The 19,616-nt window shown below is 43.9% G+C and overlaps 1 protein-coding gene across 1 annotated transcript in view; it reads left to right on the top strand.

Moving 5' to 3' along the window:
• Positions 1–384: 384 nt before the first annotated feature.
• Adra1b (adrenoceptor alpha 1B) overlaps positions 385–19,616 on the top strand; it is a gene marked incomplete at its 5' end in the record, with an annotated part of 82,109 nt that continues 62,877 nt past the window's right edge. Inside the window, one exon of the mRNA XM_055610721.1 lies at positions 385–478. Within this exon, the coding sequence (XP_055466696.1) occupies positions 385–478 (94 nt within the window). The remainder of the gene's footprint in view (positions 479–19,616) is intronic.

The following is a 19,616-nucleotide window of genomic DNA, read 5'->3' on the forward strand; positions in this document are numbered from 1 at the left end:
GGGGAATGTGCCTCAGTTGGTTGGATGCTCACTTAGCATGCACAAGGCCCTGGGTCCGAATATCAGCACCACATAAATCAGGCATGATGGATGCATGCCTGTAATTTCAGCCCTTGAGAAGTGGAGGCTGGGAGAATCAGAAATTCAAAAACACCCTTGGCTACATAGTGAGCTCACAGCCAGCCTGAGCTATATGAGATGCTATTTCAAAGAAAATCTATTTGTGCTGAAGTTTTCTAAGCTTTCTAGAATTCATAGATGACTGTCTGATAACAGTCTGGGGGGTGATTATACAGAACACAACATAGCACGGCTGATTAGTTCACTCTCTGTGGCTCTACAATCCACCCCCTCATAGTTTTCCTGCTCCTCCTACAGCAATGAACACACTTCCTCTGTTCAGACACAGCTAGACTGCACACCCCGAGTGTCCCCTTCTGTGGCAGGTGGACTTGTCAAGGACCTGTTCCTGCACCAGGTAGGTCTCTTCAGAAAGTCTTTTCCAATCAGTTACTAAGACTATAGAACATTTCCTCCTTTCTTTCTGGTTCAATACTGATATCAAGGACGTGGACCACTGCTTATTATCTATCTTCAGAATTTCTTTGGCAAAATGGAAAGCAGGGCTCAGGAAGATAGCTAAGTCATTATAGTGTTGTCCACTAACTATACTGGGTGTGAGCAGGCTTGAATGATATCTAGAACCCACATAAAAATAGCACTGTGGTCCCATGTGTTTGTAATCCCAGAGCTGGAAAGGCAGAAAGCCTCATTAATCCCTGAGGCTCAATGGCCAGTCAGACTAGCCAAATTGGCCATCTCCATGGCAATAAAAGACCCTGTTTCAAAAAGAAACCACGGTGGACAGTTCCCGAGTATCAACACCTGAGGCTGACCTCTATCGTCTGTGTGCACACACATGCACCCAGACATGCATGCACACAAACAACGGATGGATGGATGGATGGATGGATGGATGGATGGATGGATGGATGGATGGACAGATTTAAAAAATCTAACTTGGAATAGCTATGGATATTTTTGTTCTGCCCCAAAAGGCTGGTCCCTTAGTATGTAAGTGTCCCTCTGTTCTACATTCCCCAAGTTCATCAGCACCTTTGGTTAGGCAGCTGATGTCCTTATCTTTCAGGTAAGGAATCATCTAGGGATCTAATCCCATTCTGCCATGAACTGTATAGGCAGTTCATTCAATGAACACTTTTTGACTCAGGAACCTTCATTCCTGAGTTTAAATATCAACTTCTTTTTAAAACTTCCTAGCCATAAACTATAAAGTAAGGTAGCTTCTTTCTATTTGATTTCTTTATCTGTAAAACGTATTTCTTGGCGTGGGGGGTGAGGAGTGCTGGGAGTCAAACCAGAGCCTCACGCGTGCTAGGCAAGTGCTGTCACTGAGTGGCACACTCAACCCTCTTTTCTATGAAAGGGAATAATAGCAGTTTTGGCTTCATAGCGTTGTCATGGAGATGAAAAGAGGTGATCTGTGAAAAGCATTTGGGGACCGTGGTACACAATTCACTGTGTTCACAGCAGCATCGTGTGACCTGTGACCACTACAATAGATAATAGCAGTGTATCTGAGCTAGACACTGGACCAGGAGGCTCAAGAACACAAGCATGAATACCGCCTTTCTGGGTTTTATAGTCAGCCAACTGGGGACACAAAGAAAATTAAGAAAAAGTGTCACACACACACACACACACACACACGTAGGGCTTCCAATTTTAACCATGACTGTGAAGGAAGGGAGGAAAAAGATTTCATGACAGAGGGCAAGATTGGGTACATCTAGTTTGGGAGGAATGAAAAGACCTCATCAAGAAACGGGCATTTAACCCTTCTCCTTTTCATGAAGTCCAGAACTCACAGCAAGGGAGTGGTGCTGCATGAGGGTGGCTCCTCTTACCTTAATTAACCTAGTCAGGATGAGGCTCTCACAGGCATGCACAGTGGCTTGTCTCCTAGCTGGTTCTAGAGCCTGGCATTTGACAGCCAGGATTAACCATCACAGCTGAGTACCAATGTGAACTCTGAAGCCTAGTTTACCTGCATCTGAAATCTCCAGCCTTGTCACACTCTGCTCTCTTAACCATCATGAGAATTTCACCGACTTTGTCCAACAGCTGTGGTCAAGAATTAGCCCAAGGTGCTAAGAAACAGTTTCTCAAATAATTAGCAGAAAGGCCTTCTCTGGATTCAGGATATGGATTCTGTAGAGGATGTGGTGGCCCACCACTCATAACTCCTTTCAGAAAAGATCACATAGCTAAAATTGCTGACAAGAAACACCCAGGTCAGTTTGGATTTGACCTTACCAGCCACAGACAGGGCCTTGCCCAAAATGGGGCCATTCCATACAGGCCTTGGTCAGTAACTGCTAAGGATTTTTACCACAGAGGCCCCCCAGAAGATAACTCTAGTGAGGATGGTGTCTCAACTTCTTCCTCTGTCCAGTTTTGTTTGCTTTCCTTCCTCCAGGTATTCATCCCTAATGCAACCCTGCTCACAGCAAGCTTTGGCATTATCATTGTTCCCATCTTAGCACAAAACCCCTCCACCCACATATGGTTACAAATGCTGCCCATTATGGTGGAGACCATGGTGAAGGTGGTTTCACCAGCGTTCATCTCCATGCTCATTTTTAGGTGGATTTACGCTGGCAAGTGAAGACACCATCAGATGGCAAGGCTTACATTCTTGATGATTATTCTTTGCTGCCCTCTCCCCAGAATGAATCAACAAGAGATACTTATTGGCAGATCTGGAACCATGCACCCACCGGTCAGCTTGTTGACCTTAGCTCTTGCTGTTTTGTGAAGACAGAAAGTATGTCTCCACCCTGATGGCAGTTTCCCACTGGGACTGAAAACACTGCAGTCTTTGTTGGTCTCCTTGTGGAGCTCCTGTCCCCTCCAGGTCCTTCTAGCCTTCCTTCTTCCATAAGACTCTCCATACTCTGCCCAAAGTTTGGCAGTTACCTGCTCTTTGATCACTTCCCCTGGCAGTGCGGCCTTGCCAGAACACAGGGGGGGGCGGGGGTGGGGGAGGGAGAGGATCCAGGCAGTCCTTGATGAGACTTGATAAGCTAGGGTCAGATGGCAGGGGAGGAAGTCTCCCTTTTACAGTGGACTAGAGAGTGGGGATGGGGAGGAAAGGGAAGGAGGGTGGGACCAGGAGGAGATGAGCAAGGGGGCTACAATCAGGACATAAAGTGAAAAAAATGGTTAAAAATAAAATTCAATTAAATTTAAAAAAAGAAAGAAAAGAAAACTCTGTAGTCTAGATGTAAAATGGCCACTTGGTCCTCAGGTGGCGGTACTGAGTCATGATTATATCACCAGGACGCTGGCTTCTTAAATGTCGATTGATGAACTTATACCTTAGTGGACTATATGAGGTGAGATGTAGACGAAGGAAATGGGGCGTTGGGAGCTTGACTTTGACTTTTAAAGGTATATCTTGTCCCCTGCCCTTCTCCCCATCTTCTCTTTCCTCCCCTCTCTCCCTCCTTCCACTCTTCCTGTGTATCACCAAGGGAGGCAGTATGCTCTACAAGCCCCTTAAAACGATGCTCTGCCTTATCATGCACAGGCCCCTAAGCAACCAACGACCATGAATTGAAGCCCCTGAAACTGTGTCAGAATAAATCCTTCCTGTTGTATGTCTTTTCTCAGTTATCCTGCCACAGGGACAAGTAACTGATACAGACACACTCTTGTGTTCCTTAGCAACTCTTTCTTGTCCTCTAGAAGTAGCTAGGTTGTCCTCCACCTTCTGTAGGGTGTTCCGTCTTGAAGATCCCCAGGATGCTTTCAGAAGTGCTCAGATTCGCTGATATCTGTCAGCTCCTATAGCCACGATTAAAAGCCCAGAGCCTGGCAGAGCTTCTAGAAGCTGTCAAAACTACTCTGTCCCTCCGAAAGGATTCACCACCACTGGCACATAGTCTTCCTTTCAAATGAAAAAAAAAAAAAATCATTTTCTTCACTATCCCAGATCACCATCTCCTGTCATATAGCCACAAGCTGCTAAAACTCTGTAGCTATGTGGCTGGCCTGCCCTACCACCACTTTTTGCTCCCTGCCCACTAATACCTGCCCTTTGCCTTCCTCAGTGTCGGAGCTGCATCACTATTCGCAGCTTCACTGGCATTTCTTCCAAATTCCTGAAGCTGATGGTGACTCATTCTCTTTTGTCATCAAGGACCATTGCTGCGCTGTACACAATGCACCACATGAAGCCGTGTTAGCTGTTCTCTGACGCCTTTCATCCAAGTGCCCTGAAGACTTAATTTGATGGCCTGGAGGCAGACCTGATAGTCTGCAGCTTTATAACTGGCAGGGTTAAATTAGACAACCTGCTTTCCCCTCTTGAGCCAGGCTCCTGGGTCATAGGACATTCATTTGGGTATGGGCTTCACATCCACAGCTTGCCAGGCCTTGCTTAGAAGGACCTGATTGAACTTTCCCCCAAAGCGATATTGACACACATGGTCCTTCAACACAGCCCTCTTCTCGAAGTGTCCTTTCATTTCCCAGGGGTATTTTTATTTCTCTGGGGAAAAAAAAAAACAGAAAACAACTGATCATTCACTAGAATGAATACAAACTCAGAAGGCTGCTGTGAAAAAAATATCGTGAGTCTTCCTGGCACTGATAAAGCCGTATAAAACAGCAAAGTCCTAGAAAGTGCATCCAGCATCCTAGCTTCATGGCTGCTGTGGGTAGTCTTCATTGTCAAGTTGGCTGGGGTTTGAGATCACCATGGAAACAAATGACTGGATGTTTGTATGAGGGTTTTTCCAGAGTGGTTTGACTAGGATGGGCAGACCTATTCTGAATGTGGGTGGCACTGTGCCATAGGATCTCAGACTGAACACAGAGGAGAAAAAGAGTTGAGCCCCAGCATTCAACTCTTTCTACTTCCTGACTGTGGGTGCAATGTGACCACAAGCCTGAACCTCTTGCTACCATGCTTTCAGTCCCATGAAACGCTATGACCTCAAACTTAGAGATAAGTTCCCTCCAACCTATTTGTGTTGGTTGGCTTTTGGTCCTATGACAAAATACCTGAGATTAGCAATTTACACAATGAAAAGGTTTGATTTGGCTCATGGTTTCAAAAGTTTCAGCCCGCTGTCACTTGTCACATCTCTTTGTTTTGTGGGGGCAGAGTTCACCGTGTAAGAAGTCCATGGCAGAGGATGATTATCCATGGGTCTGGAATTATGCAGGTAAAGCCAAGTATAGATGTCTGATCCTTAGGCTAACAATGCATGGAAGTGTCGGTTTAGTGCTGTAGTACCTCTTTCTTCATAACTTAGGTATGTATCTCCAAGTTGAGAGATACCACACAAAATTCTAGCTTCTGGTTTCTTCCAAAAAACTAAAAACATCTGGTCTCAGTGTCGTGGCATTCCAGAATCAGAATCAGCACCACCAGCTGTAGCCAAGCAGCAATGCTAACCCTTGTACAAGAGCCTCAAAATCTCCAGTTAGCCTCCTGTATACATTTCCGATACTGCCCTGACTCTGTAGATACTCAAACTCCTTTTGAGTGCTTTGGATCAAGAAAGGAAAGGAGGAAGAAGAGAGGGCCAAATAAGAAAAGGTTTCCTTGTGTATTAATTCAGCTGCTTTGGGACAGGTGTGGGAATGGACTTCCGTTGCTTTATTTAACAAAAGTCAACATATTGATGATTACAGAGCTAGAATAGGGCTTGACTTCACCAAGACTCTGAATCTAAGTCTCTGTGCTTTTGGCTTTCTCGTTGGCTGGCAAAACAGCTGCCATTGCTCCAAACCTGATATCCTTACATGATGATATACAAAAGAAAAGAATAGAATGTCTCTTATCATGCCTTCCTCTTATCTGGAAGCAAAATTTTTCCAGAAGATTCTAGAAGACTTTGACCCAGGTCCAGCTGGCCAGAATTGGGCCATATGACTATCCCTAAACCAATCATTAGCAAATACAAATGGGACTGTCATGTTTGAGTGAAAACACAGTCCAGTCCTTGGATTTAACAGAGGGGTCCACGTTAGCGCATGGCTGTACATACAATCTGGTGGAAAGGAGAATGTGGAAGATGACAGGTGGTTATGATGCCTCCCATTTGTGAAAAGTGTAGCCCTAAAGGGTGTCTTAGCATTCTATGAAAATTGGGGTGCTGGAGAAGTCTACAGAGATTGAGAGATGTGATATGCATACAGAGTTAAAGCCTCTTCGTCCTTTCCATATGACTTTCTAGATGGACTACTGATAGGATCTTCTTTTTTTTTTTTTTTTAATGAACCTGACCACCCTCCCTTTCATCCTTGGGGTCTGGTGCATGTCTCAGACATTTAGCAGACAGTAGGAAGCAGCTCCCCATTCTGACCCAGCTCTAGAACGTCTCACGTTTTCTTTCCCTAAGGAGTGAAAGACATGCCCTTTGCAGTGGGCCTGTGACTCAGTGTTGTGGTCAGAAGCTCAATTCATTTGCTTAAAATGCTTTTCTGAAAATACTCAGATGTGATAGAATAGGGGAATGAGCCTCTCCGTGGGGCTCATTGCCTGGCTCTGTAGTGTGCCTCAGGCAACCTAGAGCTGTGCACCCTGGCAAACAGTTGTCATCTAAAGCTGTCACACCTGACACTACAGGTGACATATCCTCTTATCAAGTCACCTGGCTAAGATGGAAAGACCCAGCAAAGCTGGTGGCGACGCAAGGTCCTGGGACAGCAGAAGGACTTAGTCTGAACCCCTTCCTTCACACTGCAACAGACTGAAATGTTGCCCCAGGAGGCTGTCCTTAGGGAGTCCTCCAGGCTCTCTGGTTGCTATGCACCCAAGCCAACAGCACAGCCGTCAAATTCCAAAAACTGAAAAAAAATGACTGTTTCTGTGCCCTGTGTCAACACCGCGCTCTCCAGCTTTCAGGATTCAAATCCTTCATCTCACTAAATCCTCTTGAGGACCATGCCACCACAAGGGCCAAAAATGGCATCCAGTCGTAATGCTTTAGTAGGCACTTATATTCGTGATCTTGCCTATACCCTCATTAACTCTATAAGGTAGGTCCCATACTAGCTCCACTTTGTAAGCGAGGACCCAGCGGAAGTAATGCAGCTCGCCCAAGGCTGCCCAAGGTAGCAAGTAGCCAAACCATGTTGTAAGTTCAGATCTGCCCAGCACAAAATCTGAGCTTTCGGTAATTACTGCGTTCTTCCCTGTCTCAGAAGAGCCCAAATAAAGGGTTCTTGAAGTCCCGAAGACAAGTCATAGTCATTGTGTCGTTAAAGTGATTAGTCTCTGGCTGAGTATGTGGCTCCATAGTCAGACTGCTTGCCCACCATGAACAAAGCCCTGGGTCTGATCTCCAGAACTTTATAAAGTGGACATAGTGATACACGACTGTAATCCCAGTGCTTGAAAGGTGGAGGCGGAGGATCAGAAGTTTCAGATCATGCTCAACCACACAAGCTTCAGCTCCAGCAGCACAGCAAGTCTGAGGCTAGCCTGTGCTATGTGAGACCATGTAGCGGAAAGCCGCCAGTGGCATTCTTGTTTTAAAATCTGCTTTCTTTGGGGTGTTTAGGCCTCAACCTCCCTTCCAACAACCCCCTAACCTTAAGCAGGAGAGAGAAAAGGTTAGTGTAGAGAGGGGGCTCAGACCCCTTTACCTGTCTCACATAGCACAGGTAAGTGTTTCTCTCTGTCTGCTCCAAACTGTCACACTGTTTCTGGTCTCTCCATCTGTCCAAACTGCTGCACGCCACACGTCAACACCAAATGCCTTCACAGTCTCTTTCTCAGCCTCATATGTATACACTCAGAGTCCTAGACCACACCCCTCTCCATGCGGCACGTTGAAGGCCATCCCCAACTGGCAAAGATCACCCTCCTCACGTGACAATTAACAGGTGTGGACGAACTATAACCCAACTAAAATCCCACACTTGGGATTAAAACAAAAAGCATATTTTCACAACATACAAAGAAAACAAAACTTCCATTACAAGACTCTGTCTCAAAAAAATTCTTCTGAGAAAAAAAAATATTGATTTTCTTTGAAATGTGATTATTCTTCACCTTCTGATTCTCCCCTTTCCCTAAAGCTTAATTTCCTGGCCCTCTCTTCTCTTTGTCCTTCCTTGGGAACAACCTTAAGACACATGGGGCGAATTGTGTGTCCTGCAAAACAGATAAGTGGATTTTGCTGATGTGACCAGGCTCCTATGGCCTCATTAGGCCCCCAGATCAAAGGAGGAAATCACCAGGCAAGACCAAATGCCAGGGTGATCTCTAGGTCAGGGCCACCGGGCTCAGAGTGACCCACTGGGATCAAGAGTCCAGAGCAAGCAGCCAAGTGTTGCCTAAGCCATGATCATGGCCAGCAGCCAAGGTCATGATCCAGGGTCATAGCTTGAGGTTTGCACTGAGCAGCAGCTGGTGTCCAGTCCAAGAGATTCCTGTTTTAGCTCAGAACACAGTTCATGGTACACTTGAACCCACTCTCAGCATGAAGCTGAGAGGAGCATTCTGAGCAGGCTTTTCTCGTTGCTATAACAACATACATGAAAACTTAAGGAAGAGTCTTAAAGAAGGAAAGGTTTATCGGAGCGCCCCAATAAACCACCATTGTGGGAGGGGCCTGGCAGCAGGCACTTAAAGTACGTAGTCACATTGCAACCATAGTGGGGAAGCAGAGAGAGATGAACTCTGGCACTCATCTCTCTCTTTGCCCCGCCTCTTTTTTTCAGTCCAGGACCACACCCCATGGAACGTACCACCCACAACCAGAGTGGAGCTTCTCAGCTCAGTTAACCCAGTCTAGAAACTCCCTCATGAACATGCCCAGAAGTTTGTCTCCTAGGTGATTCTAGATCCTAGAAACTTGACAGTGAATTCGCTGTCACAGAGACCAATGGACAAAACATCCCCCACAGCAGTCCTGAAGTGCTGCCAAGTGAGAGCTGACCTATCAGCTCAACCAGACTGCTGCTGGATGACAGTGACCTCTCACCGCGCTTAGACGGCATATGTCGTAGTGAGCTACCATGCTGGCACTATCTTTAATCTTTACCCTGATCCTCAGGAAGCAGTAGGTACCCATGAGTCTCCATTTTATAGATGAGTAAAATGAGGCTTGAGAGATTAAGTGATCTGCCAAAGGTCTTCTGGTGCAAGAGGCAAGATTAGAACCTTGGGCTGTCTGGCTCCTGGGAGAATATTCTTTTCTCTGTACTATATACCCAACCTAAGAACTGGAGCTATATAACTAAGAAGTTGGCAAGATCACACATGTGTCCCTCCATCAGCTAACCTTTTGAGCACCGCCTTTGTGTCGAGAAGGGTCCTAAGCACTTGTGAACCACAATTCATGAGACCCAGAGCCTGTCCAAAATGCTGATGCTCAACAGCCCCTCCTGGTATTTTAGTGTCCTTCAACATCTGACAAAGGTCTGGGGAGATAACTCTGGTAGCGAAATGCTTTTCTTAAAATTGAGAAAATCTGAATTCAATCCCCAGAATCCACATAAAAGCAAAACTGGGCACGGTGGCACACATTTGTGAATCCAGCAATGTGAATACAGAGACAAGCAACCACTGGCCTGCCAGCCTAGCCTACTTGGCAAGTTCCAGAACAATGAGAGGCCCTGTCTCAAAAAACAAACTGACTGGTACCTGCGAGTGACAGACATGGCTGGCCTCTGGCCTCTGCATGTACACACACACACACACACACACACACACACACACACACACACACGCATAAGGACATTGTGCAAAGTGCATACACACGTCCACACACACACAAAACCCAGCAAAGAAGTATCACACCCTCAGGAAAACAGAACAGGTTCCCCGGGTGCAGATTTTCCACATCAGGTGTTCTGTTTCTTACAGAAGCATGGTGGAGGTAGTGGCATCTGGATGTAGGCTTAGATTGTGTCATATTGAATCAAAACAGCATCCTTCATGATCAGTGGCCTCTGTCAGCCTAGAGAGATTCTATTTGTTTGGGGATGAGGAAGATTTGCTCAGATTAGCATAGAGATTGCCTGGACACTGGGGACAGGAGTTCAACAGCTGCTGAAGGAGAGGCTGAGATGCGGGCAGCTCAGTTGCTCCTCCCTGTCATTCTGCAGCCCTGGAGTGACACAGCACTTCTCCAGGTCCCAGCTCCTAGAGCAACAGGCACCTGCCTGCAAGAGAGCACAACAGTGGGAACGACATCTTTCGGTTATCCAATCACTCTTCATTGGTAGTACTCCTTGGGAATGATTTCAGCCTCCCTCTTGAGCAGTCAGAACTATAAATAAAGATCCCCAGAGAGGCTGGATCCTGCCCTTCATCCTGGCTGCCTCTGTGACTCATCCCACAAGCCAGTTCTGAATCCATCTCCCTGATTATGAGGGGAAAGTGAGTCTAGGCAGGTCTGGAGGTCAGAGCCACACATTCTCACTGCATACCAAAAGCATCCACTTAGATGCAGTCCATGTGAACTCATGCGTGTGTCTGTGTGTACATACAGCTGTGTGTCCCATGACAGGTTGCTTAATATTAAAGAAGCATCTTTCACAAGATCCAGGATGGCAGCCATTTGCTCGGACTCACTGTTACATCACAGTACCTTCTCTACAGAAGTGTCCTGTGCTAACCAAGGTGAGCAAGACATAGTCTCTCATGTCTCCAAGGAGTACCATTGTTTAAAGCAAATAAAATCCATGAGTTGCAGCAGAGGTTGAGAAAGCAGCACTTCATGGAAAGCAGAGACAAGGAAGCCATTGGTTCCTGGGGCCTTCTTCTGGCGAGGCTTTCACTGGAAGCTGAGCACTGCACAGCTCCAGCCTGTGTCTTATCCCAGAGTCCATAGATAGGAACCCCACCCCCAAAAAAGCTAAACAACCTTCCTAAAAAAAAAAATCACTCAGTCTGCTTGCAGTGAGCTCTCCATCCAGAAATTTGGGGCAGAGTCATAGTGACACTTTCATCTTGATGTTTACGGAATGCTTTGTGTACTGCTCAGACCCATGAACACCAGTCATTCTGGTCCTGCAAAGAAAACAAAAATGCAATGCTCAAGGCAAGCTGTTTGCATCAGCCAGCTTCCTGCGCCTGGGATTGGACGCCTAAGGCAGGCTAACTTGTGAAGCATAGCGGTTGGCTTCCCTCACAGTTTTAGAGAGCATTGACCCCCTGTGGTAGCTCAGCTCTAGCTAGTGCTATATCAGCATGGTCTCATAGTGGAGGGCAATAGGGTCGCACATGCAGAAGCAAGAAAAGAGAACAGGAGTCACCACTGCCAGTTGTTGTAACTCATTTCCCTGAAACTTCACTGCAGGCTGTGCGTATTGTGAGAACAACAAAGTGTTCTCACTCTTCACTTAAGGACTTTAAACCCAAGGCCCACCTCTTACAGGCACCGCACCCACCTCCAACACTAGAAGGACACAAATGTTCCATCCAGAAATCTATAGGCAACAGTCAAATATCCGAACTGTACCCACCACTCCTCCATCTTTACTCACTGCCAAACTACTGGAAGCATTGACTATCCCCTATCTCAGTCTATCCCCTTTTCATCTCTACCCATAAGCTTTCTCATGCCCTCTGGCAAGAGAGAAACCAACTCTAATTCATTCTTCCTATCATCACTTTTCAAATTGCCAGTGACAGCCACTGTGCTGTTTCCCCACTGAACCAGCCTCTCAACCATTTCACACTTGAAAAAATTTCAAATCTCCAAATATATTTGCTCATCACTGTATCCTTTGGGCTAGTACCCACAGTGCTGTCCAGTTTGGGTTAGATAAATGCCAGTTGGAAAGATGAAGGGAAGAGTGAGTATTTTCAGAGGATATGGTGCCATCACTTACTGCATGAAGTCTTTTGTCTTAATTAAGGATTGGCTGGTTGCCAGAAGAAAAAAAAAAAGTCTGTTGGTTCAGGTTGAATGGAAAGGTGCATCAAACTAAAAAAAAAGCTCCATGTGGGAAGAATGAGATCACATGAGCAGTGACCTCCACCATCAGCCTTGCCACTTCCCCTCCCTCTTTTCCGTTCCTAAATCTATCCCCTGCTCTCCAGCTCTGTGTGTCTGCCTCTTCCTGTGCCGCTTTTCTCTACTGCTCATTGTCTAGTATGGCAGCTGTCCAAAAGCCATGTCCTCATACAGCTGCATGTTCTCCCAGATCCAAATAACAGAAGCTTTGTGTCCCAGGCAGGGAAAAAAAAAATAAACCTCATTCTTTGGCCAGACATGGCCCAGGTGATCACTCCTAGGCCACTGTGATGAGGAGGAACGACCTAGAAAAAGCATGCCTTATTAGCAGTGATGAATGTGTTACAGGAGAAGGGAGGGCTCAGGGGTGGGGCAGTATGGAGAACAGATTTTTTGTTTTTTGTTTTTTTTTTTTTACAGGAATTGTTTTTTTTTTTTTCAGACAGTCTCACTACATCATCCAGGGTCGCCTCTACCTCAGGATCCTCCTGTCTGAGTTTCCTGAGTGTGGGGGTTTAGTGTGTGGTACCCCATATTTGGGTCGTGTGTATTTTTTTAAATCCCAGTATTGTAAATGCTTCTGTAGCACTCATTGTTGTGACTGGAATTTTAGGATGTGCTCAGAGAAGCATTTGCCTTTAGCGCATCCAGACATAAACTACAGGGATTAGGAACTACCCAAATCTCTTGTGTTTCTCAAGTTTAGACTCAAGGGCCACAGAGCCCTGGAAAGCCTGGCTGATAGCCCTAGGTATCCTGGAAATGCCCTAAATCCCCCCCCTTCCAGGACCACACTCTTCTGGATTGATTTATAGCTCTTTAGCATCTTGTCAACAATCCTAGAGATTTCCAGAAACAGATCCAATCAGCAAGCGCTGAACACAAAACCCACCCATACCCTTCTTTTTTAGATCTATAAGCTGCATGGATGCGTGGGGTGGGGAATGCGTTATAAAAGGGGCCTGTGGGTCCATGACTGTTTCATCAAAGAAGTTATTAGAATTATAAACTAAATGGTACCTTAAACATTGCTAGCCACGCTGCCACCAAAACACCAAAAGCTTCCTCAGACCTTTGGAATCTCATAGAAATACCTCCAGGACCAAAAGTGAAGGAAACTGGAATCAGTGGGTATGTGGGTTTCCATCCTAAGCAGCCTTCTGGCTGTCCCATTGTTAGTTCTATATCTTTGGTTGCTATGCGTGGTTTCGCTATTTTACAGTTGAGGAAAATGACTGGGAAGAAATGAGGAAACTTAAGCATAGTTGTGCAGCTAGGTAGGCCCTGGGTGGCATTGCTTCCCAGCTGTGCCAGCTCCCAGAGCCCTTTTTATGCTAGCACAGGTCATATTGAGACAAGAAAGATAACAGTGATTTTTGACAAGGACAAGTGTCATGACAGCTAACCATCTGTGCCTCCCACCTGCAGCCTCATCAGGCATTTACTACTGATGTTTGTATGTCTCAATAGCCTGAGCATACAGCTGTGCTTGGCAGTGCCCAAGCTGCTGAATACTGAGGAATTGGCGGCTGTAAGTCTCCGTCTCCCTAAACTGTCAAGCTTGCTCCTTAAGGATCTGTTTATCTTGCGATTACTAGCTAATTGGTAAAAGGGATAACAGGATAATTTTGTTGCAATGAACAGATCTCAACTCTAACAAGGAGAAAGATGGAGACACCAACAGACACACTGACTAAGAGCAAGTGTTAAGTAGCTCTCCAGGCCCCAAAGCTGGAATGAGTGATGACAAATCGACATTGCAGAGATTCAAGGTCGTGAGAGAGGGAGTTAAACTAGTTGAACTCATTCCCATGACCATTTTCTTGGTGAATACATATTCTCTTTTCTACTGTTGGATTTAGGTTCTCTGGGTCACTTTGTTTACTCTTGAGCAAAGTCTTGAATGTCATGGCTACCAAAGCCTGTCTATAAGTGATTTCACTCTCAGTGCCACCTGTGTCTTTTCATACCTCCACTTCCAGCATTATAGACCCAGCTCCCAGCAGTGCCCCAGCCAGAGTTTCAATGCATTATCAGGATCTTGCCAACTAGTGTTAGGATTCTTATATTTGAATCACACATGCATTTTTTTTACCATGACTTCTTTTTCTAGGAACTTTGGTGGGATATCTTTGGGGTTGGAATAGAAGGCAAGATGCAGAAAGTGTTACCTACAAAATTATCACTTCTCTGATATGTCATTCAAGAATAGGATCCAGTTTAAGTAGCCTTTGCACCCATCATGGTTGTAGAATTTGAGCTAGAGCAAACAGCCAGCTCCAATATATCCGCTTACCAGTTCTTCTATAAGGTCCATGGGGACTACACATAAACCGAACCTCTCTCTCAGGGTCCCTGCAGTGGGACAAAAATTGGGCTCAGTGGACTTGGCTGCAAAAACATTCAAATACATGACCTCCAAAGTCACTCCTTGTTTTAAAAGCCCATGATTATCTGTTGAAGCAAGTGGAATTTATTTCCAAGAAGAGGGTAATGAGCATCTTACTCAGTGACTTATAATTCACTTCACCAGATTCCCAAGACTCCTGGCTGAATCTAGGGAACACTCCCATGGTGCCGAACTTCTGCCACTTGCCTGGAAGTTTATGACACCAAAGTGCAAGATCTGACCTGGCCCTATGAAGGAAACTCTTATCTAAACTATGAGGCAATACGCTCACATCTACCCTCAAAGACAAGCTTCGCTTTCTGAGTGGCTCGGGCCAGCTGAACTGCAGATGATGGGGTTCTCTGTAGTTGAGTGAGCTGGCTGCAGCAGACAGAAGTGGTCTCAGCCATCTGCTCATCAGACAGCTTTCCCTGTGGCCAAAACCCAATGACAAATTAAAAAGAAAAAAAAATAAATTCAATGATCAGTGTGGATCTAAGTTATATCTCAGGGTGGGGTAGCAAAAACAAATCAGTTGTCCCATGCAACTGAGGAGTATCTATCCAACCCTCAAGTGACATGCTATTAGGTTTAGGGGCTCTTATCCAAAAATGGGAATGGTTTCTCATTAAGCCATCCACACTGATCCTTCTTAAAAAATATAAAAAGTAATTTCAAAAAAGAAAAAAATATATGTGTTAATCATACAATCTGTGTCCGTAAAACACAGAGAAGCTAGCTCAAAGAGCTACAAATGTTCAAATACATGCTCTTGCAACCAGAACTATTTGGGGGCAGGCTTGTCATCTTGGGTAGAGAGCGGATTTACAGGCTAAGGTGGGAAAAGATAGTTTGTCATGTAGCCAATGGTCTCAACAACTCAGTTACACAAGACACTAGTGTGAGTGACAGATGTTATAATCTTAAAATTAATTTTCTTTGGCTGTTTCTTGAATACTTGGCTATTCCACATGAGGTATTTCTAAGAGGATAAGAAACTTGGAAGCGAAAACAGTACATTTCGAGTCTTTTCTCCTCAGAAGAGGCAGGGACCAAAATTAGCCCAGCCCACACTGAGAACTCTGAGTAAGATCCGAATCACGGACTTTTGAAAGTGAAAAGAGACTGAAGAGCAAACCATCTGTGATAGTTAGTGTTAACTACAATTTGATAGACTCTAGAAGCACCTGGGTGATGAGCCTTATAAGCATATTTAAGAAGGATTATCATCATTCCACTAACAGAGATGGAAATGTGTGCCCAATGTGGGTGGCACTATTCCCTAGGCAGGATCTTGGACTAGGAGTAGAGAAAGTTGAGCACTGTTCACTCTTCTGTTCCTGATTACGATGGATGCCATGTGACTGGTTCCGTCAATCTCCTGCTGTTTTGATTCTTCCTGCTATAATGGACAATAACCTGAAAGTACAAGCCAAATAAACTTGTTCTCACTAAGCTGATATTTTTCAGTGTTTTATCAAAGCAACACAAAATGAAACTAAGACACAGTCCAATGCAGAAATTGATTATAATACCAGTAATAATGAAATAGTAGCCAAGAATGTAATCCCAGATGTCTGTGTTCTGGCACTGGGGAGGCTGAAAAAGGAGGAATGCCTTGAGTTTGAGGCCAGCCTGAACCACACAGAAAGTATTAGATCAGTGTTGGATAGACCGTGAGAGCTTGTGTCAAAAAATATAATAATAATAGTAGTAGAAGCAATTTTTTATTAAGGACAACAGGCATTTAATCTGAAGTATATCTAACACAAAAGCATGTCCTCAATCCTTTCACAAAGAAAAAGAATTAGAAGCTGAGAAATCTCAAAAACTGAAGGCGTTACTTCTCAAGAACACCAGTGCCATCAGAGACAAAGACAGGCTAAAGAAATAATTCTGATTAACTAATATGAAAGAGATCTGGCCTCTGCAAACACTGTATCATCTCATGGAAGGAAAGAATAGATGTATGAAACAGACTAAAACAATTAGTGAAATGTTATGGCGTACTTTTAAACCAGGGGTGACACACCCAATGCTCTTACATTTTAAACCAAGTTTAAAGGGGCATGCACAAGCTTGTAGAAAGTACACACCATAAGATATTTGAACATCATATCTGCGACTAATATCTAGTTCAGAAAACAAAGTGACATGAATAAACAGAAACAGGAGGAGAGGAAAGGGAATGGGAGCAAAGAATACAGACAGCAAGTCAGCCTGGATAATGAGCATATGAGATTATCTACATGGCTCTAAAATCATATCAAAAATGAAAGAGAAAACTCATCGTTATAATGTATTCTTAAGGTGTTTATGAAGAGGTTGTTAGTTGTTTTTATTAACTGTGTTTGTTTCTCCTGGTTTCACTCTTAACCTGACAATCATATAAATAATTAACTCTATATTTGTTTTTAATAAGCTTCATAACACAAGAACTGAGCAGTTATTACTCTATTATTAACTCTCTAGGCTAATCTGGTTTCCTCCCAGTATACTTCCCAGAATATTTCCATTTTGTAGCTTTCCTGCTGAGCTCCTCTCTTATTGTTTCCTGGACTTCTGCTCATGGCTGAATCCTTGGTTCCTCTCCTCTAACTCCTCTTCCCCTGGCTGGCAGCAAGTACAGACCTATTCTTTCTCCTGCTCAGTGATTGGCTGTAAGCTGTTTTATTGACATATCAGGGGACCATTGGGGAACAGAGTTTATACAACATTAAGACAGGAGATTCTCAGAACAAGGCTTGCAACCAGATATAGAGCATACAGAAATCAGCATTTGAACTACACTATAACTTTATGCCTACAATAAGTGATAAAATCGGAAACACTTGGTCATTTCTAGTTGTAAAACTCTGAAGAGTTCCTGAAGGAGTTGCAAGCACCCCTTCCTCAGGAATAACCCAATGAACTACTTAATTTTATAAAACCGTGGTCATGTAACATAAAGTAAGCTTAACTTTCTACGGTAGTTTTTCACTGACTAGATTAACTAGTTTAAAAGGCTGTCAAAGGCTAGCAAAAACAAGCCTACGGAAATTAGCGCTGCCATTCCAACATTGCCCTGGGTTAGCCCAGGAATCATGTAAGGGCAATTTCACAATATTGACAGGAACCAAAGGCATCCGCAGATAACGAACTAATACTACCATACCTAGAAAACTACTATATAAGTAGGAACACAACCATATTACTGTAGTTTTATAATTATCCACACTAGCGTCTCATGTCATAGCAAAGCACATTTTTATAAACTTAAAGTACATCATTCAAAATAAAGAAATAGCTCAGTACATTATGGCTGCCTAATTTACATCTAATGCAAAGTCTGTAAGTTATATTTACTGGTTTGGAAATACCTCCACAATATATTAAATAGAAAGTTGAAAAACGTTAATACAAAGATCAAACATCTACAAATCCTACATATGTTTATTTATAAACATAGGAAGGTTACTGACTATGTAAATAAACAGGTAACTTTTATCAACACTGCGAAATATATATGATCATGTAGAGGATTCAGGAAGTGGGAACAAGAAAATATGGCTTTTGTGTAAGTTCTGTTTCTAAATCTACCAAAGATTCTCTGGATGAAACTAAACAGTAGGCTAGGGGTTGGGAAACTATTTGCTGGAGTCTGGCCGGTGTATACACAACTACTTCCTAAGGCATAGCTTAAGAATTAGCCATAGGTGCTGCTGTGAGAACAACCTTCTAGTTGCAACAATATGGTATCTAAGTCTGGGTCCTTCCAGACAAAGTTTTCTCTCCTAATGCAAACTGACAAGTTACGTCACCTCCTGCTTCATGCATTCTCGCCGTGTCTGATTAGAACAAAGATCAATCTGAACTCGGAAAGTGCTAACATAAGAGATTAACTGAGATACATTAATTTAGCTTTCTCTTTGGGGAAGGATCTCCACTGCATGGAAAGCAAATGGGCGTTGCACAAAGAACAAAGTTCATGCCTCAGAATCTAACTGAAATGCAATAGTAATACAATGAGGAAGAAGAAATGGGTCATAATACAAATTTATGAAAGTGTTTAAATCCATTAAAGGCTTCTGTTCTCCATTTCTGCCTTGAACTTCGGTCCCAAAGACACAAGTAAGGTTGCCCTCTTTTCCCTGAGCCATCTTGCTGGCCCTATTAAATAATGTGTTGGTAAATCACACAGACTTTCAAAGAAAGGGATTATTTTATAATTTTAAAATATCTGGAGCTTGAGTGATGAGGCGCACCTGTGACTCCGGCTCCAGAGAATGTGACTTTCTTTTCTGACCTCTCAGACACCTGTCATGCACATATGGCCAAAATGCACATGTCCACATGCAGAGATACATGCACCTGTCCACGTACAGACATGATATGCACATACCCACATACAGGCAGACATGCACGCAAACTTTCAAAATTCTTAGTGATTGTTTCACTATTACCAATTATTCAAGCAAGTTGAGAAATGCAGATAGTAGTTTCCTAGAGGGCAGTATGATTTACAGTCTAGAAATAGACAACTAATATTTAAAATAAATAGGACTTTATATTGGCTTCACTTAGTTTAAACAGAAACAAATGAAAATGAGCACATAATGGAATAAACTGAAATCTATTTGATGCAATGAGCTTTGAACTCCAACCTGAAAGAATATTGGCAATACCGATAAAATTATGAAGATGCCACACATCCCACTGGCTCTCCTTATCTATGCAAGGGCAAGTTCTCAACATCCTCACAGCTCCAATGGCATCAAAGTCTAAAGCTGGCATTTGGAGAAAAGGCAAACCACAGAGTCTCATATTCCTCCCCAGACAGAGGTCAGTGATGTCAGCAAAAACAGCAACCAGAGGATCTCCTCTAGACAGCGCCAGGCTCTAATAGAGCCTGCCTGAAATCTGGATATCTTGTGCAAAGGAGGAGGAAACTATCTCACAAGTGATAACAAAAGTGGCACAGAGGGAGACTCAATTAGTCAGAAAACCTTGCTATCTTCCGAAGTGTCATAGAAATATCTGTGTACATTAACTATACTGTGCACACATAAAAGTCTCTTCCACTTGCAAAATAAAACGTGAACAAAAATACAATGGGTGATAAACAACGTGGGAGTACAAGCTACACTGACAACAGAAGTTGGCAGTTTCTTGCCAAAAGCATGTCATTTCTATTTCTTGGAAGTCTTCTACACGAGCTGTGGGATAATAAGGGTAGA

The sequence above is a fragment of the Psammomys obesus genome, unplaced genomic scaffold (assembly GCF_907164565.1).
Source record: "Psammomys obesus unplaced genomic scaffold, mPsaObe1.curated_primary_1811, whole genome shotgun sequence".
In the NCBI taxonomy this organism is placed as follows: domain Eukaryota; kingdom Metazoa; phylum Chordata; class Mammalia; order Rodentia; family Muridae; genus Psammomys; species Psammomys obesus.